The sequence below is a fragment of the Microcebus murinus genome, chromosome 12 (genome assembly GCF_040939455.1).
Source record: "Microcebus murinus isolate Inina chromosome 12, M.murinus_Inina_mat1.0, whole genome shotgun sequence".
NCBI lineage: Eukaryota > Metazoa > Chordata > Mammalia > Primates > Cheirogaleidae > Microcebus > Microcebus murinus.
In genome coordinates this window covers 86494681-86514356 of record NC_134115.1, presented here as the reverse complement: position 1 = coordinate 86514356, position 19676 = coordinate 86494681, and the positions used below count along the sequence as shown (strand labels likewise).

The 19676-nt window shown below is 55.2% G+C and overlaps 3 protein-coding genes across 5 annotated transcripts; 1 reads left to right on the top strand and 2 right to left on the bottom strand.

Moving 5' to 3' along the window:
* The first annotated feature begins 93 nt into the window (after window positions 1-93).
* On the top strand, window positions 94-4946 carry TOR2A (torsin family 2 member A). 3 transcript variants are annotated; one of them, XM_012772000.3, is made up of 5 exons: window positions 95-326; window positions 928-1193; window positions 1912-2084; window positions 3724-3851; window positions 4163-4946. In XM_012772000.3, exons 1-5 carry the CDS (start codon window positions 176-178, stop codon window positions 4405-4407), a joined length of 963 nt encoding a protein of 320 aa, XP_012627454.1. In that variant the 5' UTR covers window positions 95-175; the 3' UTR covers window positions 4408-4946. The 3 variants fall into 3 exon arrangements, with proteins under 3 accessions (XP_012627455.1, XP_012627454.1, XP_012627453.1); XM_012771999.3 differs by having other exon boundaries at window positions 1909-2084; XM_012772001.3 differs by lacking the exon at window positions 3724-3851 and having other exon boundaries at window positions 94-326; window positions 1909-2084.
* LOC105875224 (large ribosomal subunit protein uL14-like) lies at window positions 2759-3293 on the bottom strand. The gene has a single exon (XM_012772003.3). The coding sequence runs from the start codon at window positions 3272-3274 to the stop codon at window positions 2822-2824; it is 453 nt and encodes a 150-aa protein (XP_012627457.1). The 5' UTR covers window positions 3275-3293; the 3' UTR covers window positions 2759-2821.
* On the bottom strand, window positions 4882-19577 carry TTC16 (tetratricopeptide repeat domain 16). The gene is made up of 14 exons (XM_076009052.1): window positions 19250-19577; window positions 18352-18524; window positions 17938-18028; window positions 17589-17732; window positions 16476-16576; window positions 16264-16393; window positions 14551-14765; window positions 13636-13880; window positions 13163-13304; window positions 9919-10084; window positions 9251-9393; window positions 8963-9155; window positions 7374-7449; window positions 4882-6338 (listed from the first exon to the last, which is right to left on the bottom strand). The coding sequence occupies exons 1-14, from the start codon at window positions 19265-19267 to the stop codon at window positions 5062-5064; spliced, it is 3114 nt and encodes a 1037-aa protein (XP_075865167.1). The 5' UTR covers window positions 19268-19577; the 3' UTR covers window positions 4882-5061.
* Between the last annotated feature and the right edge of the window lie 99 nt (window positions 19578-19676).

The following is a 19676-nucleotide window of genomic DNA, read 5'->3' as shown; positions in this document are numbered from 1 at the left end:
GAGGCCACCTTCAGGTCCTGCTGGCTGACGACGGGGAGGGATTTTGAGACAGGAGAGAGGAGAGTCGGGAGTTGTAGGCGATGGGCGTGGCTGAGGCGGAGCGGTGCACGCCGGGAGTTGTAGTCCGCGGGCGAGGCGGTTGGCGGCCCCCAAGCTGAGCTCGGGCTTTACCCGGATGGCGGCTGCCACGCGCGGCTGCCGGCCCTGGGGCGCACTCGTCGGGCTGCTCGGACTGGTCTCGGCCGCGGCCGCCGCCTGGGACCTGGCTTCGCTGCGCTGCAACTTCGGAGCTTTCTGCGAATGCGACTTCCAGCCCGACCTACCAGGTAGGAGCCAGGGAACCCGGAGCCGAGGGGCGGGCGGACGCAGGAGCGTTGGGAGCCCGGGCCGGAGCGTGCCCCGGCCGCAGCGGCTGTGACCAGGAGTGTAGGAGTGGGACCCGCTGACGGCCCGGGCCAGAGGCGGGCCCAGCTTCTAGGGCATCTGAGAGCCCCGAGTGCGGACCTGATGCGAGGGTTTGGGAGTGCCTGCTGGGGCCCAGCCGGCCTGCCAGGATGGAGAGGCCTTTGACAGCAGAATGCTTAGGGGGAAGTGTCAGGCCTCCACGGAGCGGACTGGCAGTCAAGGGCGAAACCTGCTTTAAGGGTGGCAGGGGTCTGGGGCACGCCCTGCTGACAGCTCGCTCCTTCTCAGGGCTGAGCGAAATCTAGAGGACCGTCTGGTGGGGGCGCTGCCGAGCTGAGCCAAGCCTGAAGGTGGCTGTTGCCGCCAGAGACCCCAGGGTCCCCAGGCCATGTGCATAGACAGTTTGAACTGTAAGAACACAGGAATCCCAGACTAGGTTCTAGACATGACTTCCACCTTGAACCTGTGCCTTGGTGGGATGTGTCCTCAGCCAGCTCTTAAACCTTCCTTCTATGGCCCTAGGACTGGAGTGTGACCTGGCCCAGCATCTGGCTGGCCAGCATCTGGCCAAGGCGCTGGTGGTGAAGGCACTGAAGGCTTTTGTGCAGGACCCGGCCCCCACCAAGCCGCTGGTCCTGTCCCTGCACGGCTGGACCGGCACGGGCAAGTCCTACGTCAGCTCCCTGCTGGCGCAATACCTCTTCCAGGGTGGCCTGCGCAGCCCCCGTGTGCACCACTTTTCCCCCGTCATCCACTTTCCCCATCCCAGCCACATCGAGCGCTACAAGGTAGGCTGGGCACGTCTTGGACCAGGGTTGGCCTGCAATATGGAGTGATAGACCCTTAGGGAATGAGCCCTGAGCTCAGAGAGGGGAATTACTTGCTCCAGGCCACACAGCCCGTTGGAGCTCCAGCCCTCAGGACCCATTCTGCACAAAGCTTAGGAAAGAGCCATTCTACCTGGCAGGGGAGCAGTAATAGTATCGATCTGCCAGGGACATGTTGTGAGGGACATGGGGTAACTGCAGGTATCATTTATGGAGCATCTGTTTGTCAGACAGTCTGCATTGTCATTTCCCTGTAAAGCACTTGGCACGAATTTGTGGCTCAGAGTAAGCACTCAGTAAATACTAGCTCTTACTACTGTTGTGGATTGCAAGGTGGTTTCCAAACTGATCTGTTTTAGCTGTCAACACTGCAGGGAAGGTTCAGGAAGCAGGAAGGTTCCCCTTTTATAGAAAGCGGCAGTGTCATGGAACGAGCCTTGAACAGGGAAGTGGGAGGCCCGTGTGTGAGTCCCTGTTCTTCTGCTGACTGGCTGAGGGACTTTGGGCGTGTCTCTGCCCCTTTGGGTCAGAGTTTCTCCATGCGTCTCATTAAGGGGTTGGTGCTCTCTGTGAGACCGAATCTCCCTGGGAAGGGGATTGGTTCTTGGCTTGGGAAGAAGTCTGGGGTTAGGGGACTATCTCTAGCGCCCCTTGAACTGCCATCTCTCCCCCTCAGAAGGATCTTAAGAGCTGGGTCCAGGGAAACCTCACTGCCTGCAGCCGCTCGCTCTTCCTCTTTGATGAGATGGACAAGATGCCCCCAGGCCTGATGGAAGTCCTGAGACCTTTCCTGGGCTCCTCCTGGGTTGTGTATGGGACCAACTATCGCAAAGCCATCTTCATCTTCATCAGGTAGGGCCTGGCTTTGCAGTGGGCACAGGGCGGGAGACATCTCTCAGAGGTCCAGCTGTACAGCCTTGGCCTGTGCTCCTGGCAGAATACTGTTCTCCCTGGGTCCATGCTCTCGCTGGTGACATTGTAACTGAGGGTGGTTCACTTCCCCTTTGACATCCTCAAAGCCCTTTCCGGGCTCAGTCTTTTTGATTCTTGCCAATATTTTGTGGAGGCCGTTCCAGGTGGAGTTCCCTCTTTTGTGGCCAGGAGGACACAAGCCTGGGAAAAACAGGAGTAGAGTTCTCATCCTCTAGTTGAAGCTTTCAGAGTCCTAGCTGTGTTTCCTTAGGCAAAATTCTTCACCTCTCTGAGCTTCTGTTTCCTCTTCTGAACAGCAGGGCCAATATTAATGCCCATTGTCCTCCTGGAGGCTGGGTGAGGGAAAGCCAGCTAAGGGACACAAAAGTGTTTTGTGAACTATACAGTACATGGCACACATACTGTGTTTTCCCAAAAATAAGACAGGGTCTTACATTTATTTTTCCTCAAGAAGACACCCTAGGGCTTATTTTCAGGGGATGTGCTATTTTTTTTTAAGTATGGTACAATAATCTGCATTTATTCAAATATAGTTAAGTCATCTTCCTCTGGAACATCATCATAACCCTCTAAACCCCGAATTCCATCCTCAATTTCTTTTTTTTTTTTTTTATGAGCAAATACTTTTTAATGTTTTTTACAAACATATTGGAGAATCATGCAATGCTGCCAGCATTGGACGAAATCCTGGGCCACAAGTCTGCACACTCCTTTGCAACGGGTCCTATAATGGCAGAGCCTTTCATCTCGCCTTTATTATTTACTGTGACCCCTGCATTATCTTCAAAATAAAGAAACACACCATCTTTTCTCCGGTATGACTTTTGTTGTCGAATTACCACTGCCGGATGTACCTTTTTTCTGAGCTCTGGTTTGCCATTCTTAACTGTGGCCATCACCATGTCACCCACACCAGCAGCAGGAAGTCTGTTCAGTCGTCCCTTGATCCCCTTCACAGAGACGATATACAGATTTTTGGCTCCTGTGTTGTCAGCACGGTTGATCACGGCTCCTACCAGAAGACCCAGGGAAATGCGGAATTTCGCACCAGAGGACCCACCACGTCCTCGCTTCGACATCTTGAACGCCGGAAAAGGAGAGAAAGCCATCCTCAATTTCTTGCAACTCCATTTCCTTTAGAACCATTGGCCCCAATCTCTCATGTCGAGCAGTGGAGCTCTCATGGGGCAGATGAGAAGGGCTGCTCGTCTTCTTTACCGCTCTGCCACGAAATGCATGGGTTGTGCAGATGCGCTGCGTAGCCACACCCATCACTAGGTCTTATTTTCGGGGTAAGGCTTATATTGCACAAATGCTTAGAAATCCTGCTAGGACTTATTATATGGGTAGGTCTTATTTTCGGGGAAACACAGTAGGTGAATTACAGGGGTCATGGCTGTGGATACAAGAACCAGAAGGGAAAGTGGTGTGTTTCCAGTGAGTTTGGCTCCTCCCAGCACTGAGCTCTGCTCCCAGGTTGTTAGATGGCACCAGGGAAGTCAGGGCCAAATCCTGCCCTTTACTAGTCCTTGTCTGAGTCTCAGCCCCATGGTTTTAGCAACACTGGTGGTGAGCAGATCAACCAGGTGGCATTGGAGGCGTGGCACAGCCGCCGGGACCGCGAGGAGATCCGCCTACAGGAGCTAGAGCCGGTCATCTCCCGAGCTGTGCTGGACAACCCGAACCGTGAGTGTGGCTCACCCCATCCGGAGGAGGCTTCGCACCCAGACCCAGTGGTCCAGCTCCCCTGCGTGGGCAGGTTCTCCTGGGGTCTGATGCTTTGCCCACTGACCTGGTAGTTCTTTGCCCAGGCTTTGGCACTCCCAGCTCTATGACCTTGGGTGAGTCTTAACCCCCCCCCCAACCCTATGTCCGGAAGGTGGCAGGGAGGATAGAGGCCAGTATTGTGCTTCCACTGCCCCTACAGGGGCACGTGGGAGCTGGCTTCTCCCCGCCTGTGAAGGACAGGGTCTTGTCCCCACCTGCCTTTCCTGCAGACGGCTTCTGGCACTCGGGCATCATAGAGGAGCACCTCCTGGACGCGGTGGTGCCCTTCCTCCCACTGCAGCGGCACCACGTATGGCACTGTGTGCTCAACGAGCTGGCCCAGCTGGGCCTGGAGCCAAAGGATGAGGTTGTCCAGGCCGTGTTGGACAGCACCACCTTCTTCCCTGAGCACGAGCAGCTCTTCTCCTCCAACGGCTGCAAGACGGTGGCTTCCCGGATCGCTTTCTTCCTCTGACTCCCTGGGTGGCATTCTTGCCGGCCTCTACTAGCCAGGCATACAGGAAAGGCCTGGGGCCTCTGTCAGAGGGACCCTTGTCCCAAGCCTCCTTGACAGTGGGACCCAGAACACAAAGTGATGATGAAGAGGGCTGTTGCCCAGCTCAGGGCACAGAGGGCCAAAAAGGGCCCTGGCCTCTTAACTGCTTTGAGGGCATCTTGGCCTTTGCTGCCTTCCCCAGGGAAACCCCTGGTCACCCCAGAACCTCACTGAGCCTTGACCTCCCCTCCCTGAGCCTGAGCCTCAGCCTCCTTACTGTGAATTTAACTCAGGGACTGCAGCTCGTGGCGGCTACCTCCCTCCTCGGTCTGTTACTGGCCCCTTGCTCAGGCGCATGCCCCTCCCCTCTACCCACACGCTGTGTCCAGCATCGAGCCAGGCTGGGACTAATCAATTTCTATGAATGGAGGGACTCAAGTTGCCAGCTGGGCCTGGTTTTTGAAGTTTTTAATTTTGTAAAAGAGAACAAGTATAATAAACTTAGCCATGGAACCAGAGGAATGCTGGTTGTGGTTTCTAATTGCTCTGGAAGGAGGCAGCTTTGCTGAGTGCCAGTGTGTGGGGGTAGAATCGTTCCCCTCCCCAGCAAGAAGTGAGGGGCCCAGTGGCCCCTCAGAGAGCATAATAGCTGCCAGTGTCCTGATCATCCCCGGTTTTGCTAGGGCTCTGGCTCAGGCTCCGGGTGATCTTGGCTTTGCTGGAAGCTGGGCTTGGTCCCCAGGTGGACTCAGGATTGCTGGAACTTGAGCTTGTGCTCTTGTTCCAGTCCTGGGCAGTCTCAGCCTGGCTGGGCCTCTGGGGCTGGATCTGGCTCTGGCTCTGGCTCTGGCTCTGGCGCTGGATCTGGCTCTGGCTCTGGCGCTGGATCTGGCGCTGGATCTGGCTCTGGCTCTGGCTCTGGCTCTGGCGCTGGATCTGGCTCTGGCTCTGGCGCTGGATCTGGCGCTGGATCTGGCTCTGGCTCTGGCTCTGGATCTGGCGCTGGATCTGGCTCTGGCTCTGGCTCTGGATCTGGCTCTGGCTCTGGCTCTGGATCTGGCGCTGGATCTGGCTCTGGCTCTGGATCTGGCTCTGGCTCTGGCTCTGGATCTGGCGCTGGATCTGGCTCTGGCTCTGGCTCTGGATCTGGCTCTGGCTCTGGCTCTGGATCTGGCGCTGGATCTGGCTCTGGATCTGGATCTGGCTCTGCCGCTGGATCTGGCTCTGGCTCTGGCTCTGGATCTGGCTGTGGCGCTGGATCTGGCTTTGGCTCTGGCTGTGGCGCTGGATCTGGCTCTGGCTCTGGCTGTGGCGCTGGATCTGGCTCTGGCTCTGGATCTGGCGCTGGATCTGGCTCTGGCTCTGGCTCTGGATCTGGCGCTGGATCTGGCTCTGGCTCTGGCTCTGGATCTGGCGCTGGATCTGGCTCTGGCTCTGGCTCTGGCTCTGGCTCTGGCTCTGGCTCTGGTGCTGGCTCTGGCTCTGGCTCTGGCGCTGGGTGGCCTCAGACTTCCTGGAGCTCCAATCTAGGTCAAGGGAACCCTCAGTCTTGCTGTAACTTCGGATCAGACCCCAGCCCTGGGTGGCTTTGCTGGATCTCCAGCTCCGGCCATGGGCTACCTTGGACTTTTTGAGCCTTTGCCTTGGGCTCTGGGTGGCCTTGATCTTCCTGGGCCTCCGACTCTGTCCTTGGGTGGCCTTGGTCTTGTCGGGGCTCTGCCCCTGGGCCTGGGAAGCGGTGGCTTTCCTGCGGCTGTGCCTCAGGGGCAAGAACTCCCTATTGTTTCCGGAGTCTGAGGATGGAGTCTTCAGCAGTGAAGACCTAGAGAACGTCACCACGGTAGCCGAGGAGCTCCTATATTCCTGCCAGGTAGTCGAAATCTCTGTCTCCGAGGTGCTCTCGGTCCTGACTGGGAAGGGTGTGCCGAGAGCACCCGTCAGCCCTGCCCCGCCTCCCCGAGACAGCTCCAGGAGAAGGGGCCTCCGGGTCCCACCCTGGCCTACATCCCTGAAGCTTTGCTCGGCCGAAGGGAAAGAAAGGGCTGGCGGACCACAGCAGCCCAGCCCGCTTCGGCTCCCCAGGCCCTGAGGGGGGCTGGAGCTATGAGATGGGGGGTGATGCCCGAGGGGCTCCCCTTGCCCCTTGCCCTCTGTGCTCCTGCCACATAAATAGCTCATAGGCTCTGGGCCCCTTCCCTGAGCAGTGCCCTGGCTCCATCTGTCCCGTACCTGGCCAACCCCTACTCCTCCTTCAGGTCCTAGAAGCCTCTTTTGCCCCCCCTAAAGGGGGCTAAGTGCACACATAGCCCCCCAGGCTTCTCTTTCACTGTCTCCCACACTATCTCCTGCTGTCTTGTCCCTTGCGTGCCTTCCTCCTTTTAGAGTCGACTTACAGCTCACGCCCCAGGACAAGGACTGTGCCATCCAGTGTCGGGCACAGGTCTGGCCCAGGGCACTCTGCATGTGTTGGATCACTGGATGAAGGAAGGGGCCTGGGCACCACCATTTCCTCCCTACTGAGGACTGTGCACACTGGCCCTGGGGGTTCTGAGTGGTGCAGTGTGCTGGGTTTTTCACTTTTTTCTCTTCCAGGCAGGTGCCAGGCCGAGTTGGGGGGAAGAGCCTCTCAGATGTGCACAGGGCTTGTGGGCTTATTTCAGGGACAGGCCTGGGAAGGGGACTGAGCATGAGCAACAGCAACGGTGATGTGCCTGGGAGCAAGACTCAGCCTCCCTGCTCTGCGCTGGACATTGTCCCATTGAGTCCCCACCACACCCCTGCAAGATTGGGATTGTTCCTCCTGCTCTGGAGCCATGTGCCAAGGCCACACAGCTAGAAAGAGCAGAGCCCAAATTCACACCCAGGCCAGCTGTCTCGGCCCCCTGGCCTTTGACCACTCTGCTGCTTGGGCTCACTTAGGCCTGGCAGGAGCACCAGGGACTTACAGTCCAAGACGGAGCCCGAAGAAGTCTGGTCGAGGTAGCTGTCTGACAGGGACGTCACCTTGTCTGGTTTATTCTCCTGTGGCAGAAAACAGACTGGGCAGTCCAGACAGTGGGAGGCCCCAGTGGCCACAGCTCTGGAAGGCCACTGCCCTGCAGTGGACAGGGATGGCCCTCTCGAGTTTAGTGCTCCTCAGGGGCACCAGGTTGGGGGTAGGTGGGACGTGCAACGGAGGAAGGGGAGGACGAAGCTGGACAGGCGCGGTGCCATGAAAAAGGTGGTGCGCAAGGGGCTGCTAAGGCTTAGTGCTGCCACCTATGAGAGGAAACTTAGTTCGAGGGTGGGACAGGCTTCTGTGACTGTACGGGCCGTGCCCTGGGGCATGGTTACTGAGGATGTGAGCGTCTCCATGCCCGACCTAATTTCAGCCTCCCATCACCTGGGGGACGGAGAGGAGGCCACTGCTGTTAGTGACCACCCCACAGACCAGGAACCAAGACTGCATGCACCTGAGCAAGCTGCCCAGGGACACTGGGCTAAGAACCAGAGAGGCCAGGTTTGAATCCAGGTATGTTGGACTCCTGGGTGTGTTTACACCGCAGGCAGTCAGGGACACTGGGTGCCCTGGGCACCAGCTGGGCCCTGTGCTCTGGGCTTGCTCACTTTAGCTCAACACCTCCCTGATGGAGGGAGCCCAGGGTGACTTCAGGGGGTACACAGAGGGAAGTCTGTACTTTTGTACTTATGCTACTGAGAGCTAGAAGGATGAAGAGCTACCACTTTCCATTTATGGCAAGGGACCCTGGAATCCCATTTACTTCAATTGCATTAGGTCTCCTTTGAACGTAAGTGTAATAGCTGTCTGTCAGCAGAACAGAAAAAATAAGCTGTTCACAGACGGACGGACTACTCCACAGGAGCAAGACGGGGCGGGCTGCTGCGACGCGCAGTGACAAGGATGACTTGCACAAATGTGACGTTTATGAAAGGAGCCAGAGACTGGAGGCGCACATGTTTGTCCATTTACTCCAAGGAAGAAACCCATGTATGGCACTAGGAATCAGGACAGCATGTTGAGGGGGCTGCAGGAGGGGTTGAGAAGGGGCACCAAGGGACTTTGGGGGAGCTGGGAATGTGTCCTTTCTAGATCTGGGTAATGACATTTTGGCTACATTCCATATGTGAAAATTCAATGGCCTGGTCACTGAGGATTTTTCTATATTTATGTTAGGTCACTGTGTGCTTTTCTATATTTGTGTTAGATTCAATAAAAGGTTTTTAGAAACAAATTAAAGAATTAAGAAACTTCTGGCACAGGTGGCTAGTACACCCAGCAGAATTTGTGAAGGTAACCATGGGCAATGTGTGTGAAGCCTCCCTCTGAGGGCCCATGTCCTCACGTACCCTCCCCCAGGAGCACCCCTTGCTGGTACCATCTCCATCTTACAGCAAGATGTCCCTAGCCCGTCACACAGCTAAGGGGTAGCAGAGCCAGGCCTGCAAGCCTGTAGCTGGCCACATCTCTCAGCCCTGGGCCAGGCACGCTCTGCCCAGACCCTGAGGGTCCTAGGCCTTGGTGTGTTCCACTCACCTTTTCTTCCTTCTCCACCTTTTCCTCCTTGGGGGCCTTGGCCTTTCCCTCTGAGCTTGCTGGCTCTACCAGCGGGGTCTGGGCTGCGGCCTTCACCTTCAGCTTTTTGGACGATTCAAACAGAGGCTCTTCCTTCTTCCAGAGCTGCAGGGCCCGGGCCTTCTGGCGCTTTAATTCCCGCTCCCTGAGCAGCCTGCCAAGCCATGGCCCCAGGCACCGGGTGGTCAGTCTCCCTGACCCACCCTGCCATCCGAGGGACTAGACAGCAGCCCCTGCTCCCGGGCTTACCCCACGATGGCTTGCGGGCCGCCAACCTGCTGACTGCTCTCCACCAAGCGCTGGAGCTGCAGCCGGGCCAGCTGGGCCACATGGCTGCCAAGCACCTCCTCCACCGACATGCCGGGGAAGAGGCTGCCCATCAGCGGGAGCAGCTGCCATGAAAGGAAGTGACCAGAGGCAGGTGTGGCCCAGAGCTGATGCAGATGGCACAGTGCCACCCTGCCCTTGCAGAGTCCCACTGGGCCCTCCTAGGGCTGAAGAGGGAAAGGCTTTGCAAATGGTTGTCTTTAAAGGGCTGAACCTTTTCAACCCAGAAGTAGCAGGAGACCATAAGAAAGGGACTATTCCAAGATTTGTCACTGACAGTGAGCCCACTGTGGGTTCTGCAGCCAGACAGACGTGGGTTTGACCACTGGGCTGCGGGACGTGGGGCAAACGAAATGCCTGCTCTGAGCCTTACTCTCCTTGTAGGTGAATTGGGGGAGGGGTGGTAATGTTACCTGTTTTGTGGGGTGGTGAGGAGGTTTAGAACCCCACCAGGCATGTGGTAAATGCTCTGGCACTAGCAGCTCTTGTTATTGTTATCAAGCCAGATTTCTTTTGGGGATGGGGAGTATCTTCAGGCAGCCAGGGGTATAGAGCCTGGAACCCACTCTCCTGGCCCCGGAGGCACCCACCTTCGGTTGCTGGGGGTTGAGAAGCAGGACGGTGGCAACATCCTTGCGGGCCCCGAAAACGTTCTGCAGGATCTGGCGGCTCTTGGCCCGGTACAGGTAGTACTGGGCCTTCTGGGGGTTGTGCTGGATGGCCACCGAGAAGTGGTTCTCCGCCTTCTGAAACTGCCTGCAGGACAGACACATTGGGCCCCAGGCTGCCATGAGCTGGGCCACCTGGGGGGAAATGGCAGCTTCTGGGCCCCACTGAGGAGTTCATGGAAAACCAGGCTGGGCTCTGCTCCCCCCATCACACCCCTCCGTTTCCTCCAGCTACGCCCTCAAGAGACCCAACACGTGGATGCTGGTGTGAAACCTCAGCATAAGTGAATATTTTTATGATCTCGGGGTAGGGAAAGGCTTTCTGAGAATGTCATAAACCCAGCAGCAAAAATGAAAAAATTAATTTGACTAGGATTAAATTTTAGTTTATTGAGTAGCAAAAACACCCCAAAGAAAAGTAATATATAGGGAAAATATATTTTGTTATATCCAGTGACAGTTAATTAATATTCTTAGCCTGTAAGGAACTCATTTTTTTTTTTTTTTTTTTGAGACAGAGTCTTGCTTTGTTGCCCAGGCTACAGTGAGTGCCATGGCGTCAGCCTAGCTCACAGCAACCTCAAACTCCTGGGCTCAAGCAATCTTGCTGCTTCAGCCTCCCAAGTAGCTGAGACTACAGACATGTGCCACCATGCTAGGCTAATTTTTTCTATATATATTAGTTGGCCAATTAATTTCTTTCTGTGTATAGTAGAGATGGGGTCTCGATCTTGCTCAGGCTGGTTTTGAACTCCTGATCTCGAGCAATCCGCCCACCTCGGCCTCCCAGAGTGCTAAGAACTCTTAATAACTGAAAAACATTTTTTTCTTTTCTTTTTTTTACTTAAAAAAATTTTTTTCCCAGCATATTGTAGGGGTACAAATGTTAAGGTTACATATATTGCCCTTGCCCTGCCTCCCTCGAGTCAGAGCTTCAAGTGTGTCCATCCCCCAGTTGGTGTGCATTCATTATGTATGTATATACCCATCCCCTCCGCCGCCCCCCCACGGCCCAACACCCGATAAATGTTATTCCTATATGTCCACTTAGGTGTTGATCAGTTAATACCAATTTGCTGGTGAGTACATGTGGTGCTTATTTTTTCATTCTTGGGATACTTCACTTAATAGAATGGGTTCCAGCTCTAGCCAGGAAAATACAAGAGGTGCTGTATCACTGTTGTTTCTTATAGCTGAATAGTACTCCATGGTATACATATACCACATTTTATTAATCCACTCATGTATTGATGGGCACTTGGGTTGTTTCCACATCTTTGCAATTGTGAATTCTGCTGCTATAAACATTAGAGTGCAGGTATCTTTTTCATAGAGTGACTTTTGTTCTTTTGGGTAGATGCCCAGTAATAGAATTGCTAGATCAAATGGTAGATCGACTTGTATCACTTTAAGGTATCTCCGTATTGCTTTCTACAGAGGCTGAACTAGTTTGCAGTCCCAGGAAAAACATTTTTTAATTTGTTTTACTTAGAAACTTCCCCCTGAAAAAAAAATTTTAATGAACAATCTTTTTTTTTTTTAGAGACAGTCTTGCTCTGTCACCCAGGCTGGAGTGCAGTGGTATGATCATGGCTCCCTGCAACCTCCAACTCCCAGCCTCAAGTGATCCTCTTGCCTCAGCTTTCCAAAGTGCCCTGGATTACAGGCATGAGCCACTACACGCAGCCTTAATGAGCAATTTAATAGCAAAATGGGCAAAAGATTTGGGCAGGCCATAATGTCCAATAAATACACAAAAGATGCCAAACTGCACTGGCCATTTAAATGTACAAAGTTGGGGCTGGGTGCAGTGGCTCACGCCTGTAATCCTAGCACTCTGGGAGGCCGAGGCTGGCGGATTGCTCAAGGTCAGGAGTTCGAAACCAGCCTGAGCAAGAGCGAGACCCCATCTCTACTATAAATAGAAACAAATTAATTGGCCAACTAATATATATAGAAAAAATTAGCTGGGCATGGTGGTGCATGCCTGTAGTCCCAGCTACTTGGGAGGCTGAGGGAGGAGGACTGCTTGAGCCCAGGAGTTTGAGGTTGCTGTGAGCTAGGCTGACACCACGGCACTCACTCTAGCTTGGGCAACAAAGCGAGAGACTCTGTCTCAAAAAAATAAAAAATAAAAAAATAAGAAAAAAAAATGTACAAAGTCTGCGAGAGAGCTTTTTTTTTCCCCTATTAGATTAGCAGAATTGAAAAATAGTCTTAACACTGAGTGCTGGGGAGATCTGGGGAAATCAAGGTTCTCTTTTCCTGGGGGAATTTTATATTGGCTCATTGTTTTTGGAGAACAATTTGATATTATTTATTAAAATGTTAAATGTTCATATTCTTTAACCCAACAATCTAACCTACAGCTTTACCATTATTAATGCATGAAAGCACATGTCCTGGGTGCTCGTGACAGCATTATTTATAATAAGAAAATGAAAACAGTCCAAATATCCATCAGTAGAGAATCGTTTAAGGAAAACAGGTGTGCCTCCACAGAGTGGGATACTACACAAACAATATAAGAGAATGAGATAGTCCTATGTGTAATGCCATGGAAAGGAAAAAAGCTGGTTAATAACAAATGAATCATGCAAGAGATTCATGCAAGAATCATGCAAGAGCTGGTTAATAACAAATGAATCATGCAAGAGAAAAACAAAAGTTGGTCAGGGGGAGGGGGGCCATGGGCAATATACGTAACCTTAACACTTGTACCCCCATAATACGCTAAAATAAAAAGTAAAAATAAAAAAAAAAGCTGGTCAAAGGACAACTTATCATGATCTCACTTTTGTAAAATAATAATTGTTAATATATACGTAGGAAAAAGTCTGGAGGAATCTTCGCCAAACTTAGGGGCAAGGGCTCAGGAGGTAAGTATTAGAATGATAACTCACATCCTGAGTTATTTATTACTGAACACTTAAATTTTTTTATAAAAAGCATAATTACCATAATAATCAAGGGGGAAAGGGAAAGCTTTTTAGTGAAGACTAGGGAAATAAAATTGATATTTAGGAAATATAACCTGGAGAGCAGCATCTTGCCCCCACGGATCCCAGCAGGTGGCTTTCTGCCAGGCCCGCCCCTTCCCGCCCCTCTCCCGGCCCGGCCCCGCCCCCAGGCCGGCCCCGCCCCCTAGGGCCCGCTGCCCGCGCACCTGAGCTTCTGCTCGCAGAAGCCCATCCTCTCCTGCAGCAGGCCCATGCGCATGTTGGCGCCCTCGTCCTGCGGGCACAGCGCCAGCGCCTGATTGTAGTCCGCCTCGGCGAAGGTCAGGTGGCCCAGCTGGAAGAAGCAATCTAGGGTCCGGGGGCGGGGGCTGAGTGCTGGGCTCCCCAGTACCCAGGAGCCCCAGCCCAGCCCGCTCCAGCCTAGGGATGGGGCCTGACACTGGTAACTGATAAGGCCCGTGGGCGGTCGCGGTCCCAGTCCCCCTAGTTTTCTGGGCGTCTGGGCATTTTGAAGAGACGGTAGCCAATTTAGGTAACCCAACGTTACCCGGAGAGTGCCCTGGGAGACGGAAACTATGAAATGTTTCCCCTTTCTTTCCTCTCGCCCTCAGGGGCCTCAAGGGCCAGGCCCAGGCCTTAGGGACTGGCAAGTGGTCCACCCTGCCCGGCCCCTGCGCACCGCCTCTGTTGATGTAGAGCCCCTTCTCCTGCTGCTCGTCCCGGAGCGCCTTGTTCAGCAGCAGCACGCCCTCCTGGAAGGCGCCGTGCATGTAGCAGTGAACGGCGAAGTCGTTGTAGGTCAGCAGCAGCTGGCGCTGCGCCTGCTGCACGGTGTCCTCCTGGCCGTCCTTCAGCATGTCCAGAGCCTTCAGGAAGTCCTCCACCGCCCGGTCAAACTCCTGGAGCCGGCGGTACACGATGCCCCTGGGGGAGGGCATGGCAGGCAGCAGGGAGGGACGTGAGCGCCAGTGCACCCCCACTGGCTGGCAAGTGGCTGCGCTGGTCACTGCTGCTCTGGGCCTCCGCCCTGTGGAGGTGGTGGCAACCCTGGCCCCATGCACTGGGTTTGTCCCGTGGGGCTGGCTCTGGATCGCTATTCGGATAACCTGCTAGTCACCGGTTATTTTATTTTCCCCAAAAATAGCTTCCCTCTTTCTTTTTGGGAGCCAGGTGTATGCTAGCCTTCATGTGAAGGCCTTTTTGTATGCAAGACAGACAAGTTACCCCCACTGTTTAGATGAGAAAACCCAGGCTCAGAGAGGTTAATTGGCCCCAAATCACATGGTAAGTTCTTGGGAGACTGGATTCAAACCCAAGTCTCATCCACCGAGCGGGCCGATGCTCCCAGCATGAACTGCTGGGAGGCCTGGGGTTCTAGGATTCCTGGGATAACTGGGAAGCTGCCGCCTGCCCCTCTTCTGGGAGCCGTAACAGAGACCACCTCTGTGACACCTTGACCCCGATGGGAAGCAGGGAAAGATTATTAGAGGCTAAATGAAGAAACTGAGGCCTGGAGAGGGTCAGGGACACTCCTTAGACCACACAGCAAGTCTGTGGCGGGGCAGGCCTGGGCCAGCACCTCCCGACCCAGTACCGGAAGAGGAAGAGGCTGGGATCCAGAGGGTTGTTCTCAATGGCGCAGTTGATGCGCTGCAGTGCGTGATGCAGTTTCCCCTGCACAGCCAGGATGCCGGCGTCCAGGCGCGCCTGCTGGGCCTGCTTCACCATCTTCTCGAGCAGTGCCCTGGCCTGCGGGTGCTCGGGTTCCAGCAGCAAGGCTCTGTGCAGGTCCCGGTAGCAGAAGCTGGGCTGCAGGGGCAGGGTGGCCTCAGAGGCACAGACGAGCTGGCCGTGCCCTGCCCAGTAGGAGGGAGGAGGGGTAGGCCTCCAGGCCCGTAGGGGCTTTTCTGTGGGTAGGCTGGCATCGTGCCATCCCTCCTCGGTGCCCCCGTCCCTCCTTTTCTGCCTCTTGAAGGGACAGGGAGCACTGTGGGGAAATCCCTCTCAGGCCCCATCCCTGCTGGTCCCTTTCCAGGTGGGACCTCAGGTGAGCCAGGTCAGCCTCCATGGTTTCCGCCAATGCCACCTCTTTGCAGGATTCCTGTGGGGCTCATTCGAGGTGGAGTGGGGGGTGACCTCCTGGCTGTGACTGCTGTGTCCTCCCTATCCCCTTCTGCATTCCGTCTCTCACTATCTGACTTTTAAGTCCAAGAAAACTCTGACCAAGGACAGATTCAGGTCTGAGTATGAGCAAAAAACATTCCCCGGCAAATGCCTTCCACTGGGTGTACAGGTCTGTCAGTCAGTCAACAAACAGTTTTAGCAAGCACCCTGTTTCCTGTAGGGTGATTGGTTGGAGGGTGAACAGGACAAACAGTGTGGACAGCAGGTGTGAGTGGAAATCAGGAAGGAAATGGCAGAAGCCAGGAGCAGGGCTCTGGACAGCATCACTGAGAACTGGCTGCCTGACCTGGGGCAAGTCACTGTGGGCTGGTTCTTCCTCTGTGAAAAGAGGACAACGGGTGGTATCCACCTCAAAGGTTACTGTGTGCCTCAGAGATAAACTATGCACAGCAGAGGCTGAGGTGGCAGGCGCAGCAAAATCGCACAGCCAACAATAAGTATCAGTAATTACTAGTCTTCTGCCATTGAATCACTTGTGAGACACTGAAGCCCAGCCCCTCGGCACAGGGAGAAGTCCCTGGGTGGACTGCACCCGGGAGCCACTCCTGGCGGGCGGCACTGCTCCCTCCAGAATTGCAGGCTCACATTTCTAGCCGCCCCCAGGATGTCCCCACCTGGGGAAAGGAGGTGAATGCACCCAATTCTGCCTACCTGTTCCTCCCTGTCCTGAATTTCCCAACTCCCCATCACCCAGGCCAAGCCAGGACACCAGGCATTGTTCTGGATCCTTCCCCAGCCCTCAAGGAGGGAAGGGAGGAGGAGGGTGGAGGAAGGGCTGCCTTATCCCATGGTGCCCTGGGTGCCTTCCGAAGGTGCTTCACGCATTATCTGCTCAGGGATGTCTCCCCTGGGCCGTAAGCTCCATGTGAGCAGGGATGACATGGGTCTTTCATCTTGTGGTTTCCATGGGGCTCAGGACAGGCCTGGCATGGAGCCAAGGCCCAGCAATGGTGGGACAACTACCCAACAGGGCAGCAGAGAAGTCAGGGCCGGCTGGGAGGCTGCCCAGGGAAGACAGCGCCCCTCCACACTGACAGCCTTCCTCCTCCTGTAATTTTGGGCATGCTGGGGGCTCCCTGGCTAGGGGGCGCACCACGCACCTGCCCAGCCCTCCCTGCTCTACCTTCTGGAGGAAGTTGTAGAGTCTGGCCCGGAGGATGAAGACATCAGCGTTGGTGGTGCCGTGCCTCACCTCCTTGGTGGCGAGTATGAGGCAGTCCTGATGCCGTTTGAGGGCCAGGAGACAGGCCATGCTGAAGGGGGGACAGAGGGTGCTGTCTCCTGGGTGGGAGGGCAGGATGGGGCTGTGGGAGGGAGGGCTGGCAGGTTGCTCACCATCGGTATCGGAAACAGGATTTCTCAGGCTGGAGCTCGGAAGCTTGCGAGAAGACGGTCAGGGCGTCCAGGAAGGCACACTGTTCAAACAGACATTGGCCCTGGGGACAAAGGGGACAGTCAACTCTGCCTGCGACACTGGCCCACCACCAGAGGCAACCACCTCTGGGGCAGAAGGGGAGAGAGACGAGAAATAGGGACAGAGCTTTCTAGATCTGGAAGAGACTTGGAGAGACAGAGATGGAGGGATACAGAACTGGGGAGAGACAGCGATACAGAGAAATCCTGGAATAGAGAGAAACAGAGGAAACCTGGAATGCGGATGAGAACAAGCAGGCTACAGCCTGGACCAGGGCTCTGGGTGCCCGGCCCTTGCCAAGAAGCCGAACTTGTTATCTCATTGGCACTCGCAAGCATCACCCTTTTGGATGAAGGAGCTGAGAGGCTCAGAGAGGTGAAATGACTTCCACACAGGCACACAGAAAATGGCAGTGCAGGACACAGTTCCCCAAAAGACAGATTAAGCACATAGTTTGGGTGTCCTGAATGTCTCTTTTTAAGAATTAAATAATTTTTGACATAGAAAAAGTCATCAAAGCTGCCAAAATAGAAAAAAATCAGGACTTTGTTGGTGTTTTATGGTTTAATATTGTTTTTATTTTCAATTACAAATAAGGCTCATTATTACCTTTTTAGTGCTCAGAGCCCCTAGACTCTTGACCTGCGCCATTGAAGACGATAGCTACTAACTTTGTTTGGGTATAAAAATTCAAATGAATTAAAATTAAATAAAAGGTAAAATTCGGTTCTTCAGTCACACCTGCCATACTTTGAAGGCTCAACAGTTCCATGTGGCTCATGGCTACCATGATGGGCAGTGCAGAGAAGATCACTGTCATTATTGCAGAAAGTTCAGTTGGCCAATGCTGTAAAATTTGACCAACTCTCCTTGGCAGTAAACCACGCTGGAAGGTGAAAGGAGCAGTAGGTGGGGACACAGACACAGGGACAAGGAGACACCAGGGAGACAGAGCTGGTCTGAGGAGCAAAGAAACCCTCCATAGCTGGAAAGAGAGGTGGCCGCCTTGCGTGGGCTGGGGGTGCCCTAGGCACCTGCAGGTAAAGCACAAAGGTGAGCCGCTTCAGGTACTTAGTGTTCTCTGGTTGGGATGAGTGGGCCTTTCGCAGGTTCTGGGCAGCCGAGGAGAAGTCGCAGAGCTGGATGTAGGCCTCTGCCCGCAGGGCATAGAAGTCTACCTGAGGGTGAAGAGACATGGCTGCTGTCCCCTCCCCATCAGGTACCCCTAAGAATAAGGGGGAGGACTCTGCTTTCTTGAGGCTTGTCACCCAGGTCCCAGGAGGTAGGAAGTTCCTCTGGGTGGCCCAGAGAGGAGAGGCCCAGGCGGGGAGGGGGAAAGTGTGTGCCAGCAACTGACTGTGCCCACCCAGCCTCACCCCTCACCAGATGGGGGTCCAGGTGGAGGGCACGAGAGAAGAATAGCACGGCCATCTCCCAGTCCTCTTCTTCCAAGCACAGATGGCCTTGGTGGTAGCTGTGGGGATGGGGGGTACAGGTAGAGGGGCTGGCCCTGACTTTGGATCAGCTCAGGGGATATGGCTGGGGTAGGGGCTAAGGGTAGGGGGAAGAAGGGGAGTTGGAAGGAGAGACAGAGACCAGGGAGGGCAGGCTGGTGTTCTTAGAGTCCATCCATCAGATAAAAGGCCATCGGCCTTTTATCTGATGAGGTGGAAGAGCCCCATGACAAAGTTAAGTTCACTGAGGACCAGAGAAAGAGTAACTGGCTCAAGGTTGCACAGCCTGTTAGTGGCTGTGTAGGGCAGAAACCTGGGACCCCAGGGCAAGGTAGTCACTTACTACTCCCTGACTTTGAGGGGCACTGTTGACCCTTTGGCCTTTTCTTTTACACCACTGACGCTGTGGAACACCTGGCTGGTCCCAAAGATGCGCTCCACGGTCCCCTTTGGCACTGGAATCACCCATGGCTTTGGGATGTTCTCTGAGGAAGACTGGTCAACCTTGAGAGAATCCTAGAACCGAAGGACAGCAGCTGGGGCAGCCTCAGAAGCGGCCCTCGCAGCCCACACACTCTCCCCAGGGTTCCATGGGGTGGAGGAGGGGAGGAATGAGGCACACACAGTCTGGGGGGGGGGGGTGCAGCACTCCCAGCCCCCTTCCTCTTAGCATTGTTCTGACCCATCTCTCTCCAGTCTTGCCTCTCTCCCCCTCCTACTGTCAAGGTCAGGGTTCAGGGTCCTCAGCTCACACCACCCTCTGCTCTCCTCCAGGGCCTTCCCAGCTCCCACCTCCATCTACCGACACCCAAGGCTCTAATGCCTCCAGCTCAGGCCCTCTCTCAAGTCGCCAGCCTCGGGGATCCTGCAGCCCCTCGGATATCCTGTGGGACCCTCACACCCAGCAGGCCACTAAGCACCTCCCCTGACGTCTGCCCAGGCTTTGACACCTCCGTGAACCCTCAAATCCTATATCTTCCACTTCCTCAAAATTTCTCATTCCTCCTCTTCCCTCGTTTTCTTGTCTGGGCCACGGCCATCTCTACCTCCAGCTCCGGCCACCCTCCGACCTCCCGGCCGGCCACAGGTCCCAAGCCCTCCGGTCTTGGCAGGGCAGTCAGGGCCTTCCTGAATTGCACCACTGCCCCGGCCCCTCCCGACTTCAAGCCTTCCTGGGAACGCAGCCTGGTCTCTCCACCCTGGCCCTTTGGCCTTGCGCTGGCCTCCTCCCCAGCCCGCACCTCGTCGGAGTCCGCCATGAGGCCCTTCCAGGAAGCCCCTGGCGCCAACACACTCGCCGCCCGCAAGCCCTCGCAGCTCTGGTCCTGACGTTGCTAGGCACCGTCTCCAGGACGCCCACAGGCTCCGCCCCTTTGGCCACGCCCCGCATCCCGGGCTGCGGGAGCCGGAAGGAAGTCAGGAAACTTTTATTAGCTGGGGAGGTGGAGGCCTGCAGCGGGGAAAGGACTGGCTGGTTTCCGCCGCGAGGCAGGGCCATAGCGGGGGGCACAACGAAGCCCCCCTCTCCCAGCCGAAGGTTAGGCAAAGGCTCCTAGAGTTCCACACAAACCCCACAGGAACGCGGTGACGCCCCGCCGCGTAATGCGCGGGAGCGCCCACACACAGCCACCGCCCCGTCGCTTCCGCCCCTCAGGAGCATGGCGGCCG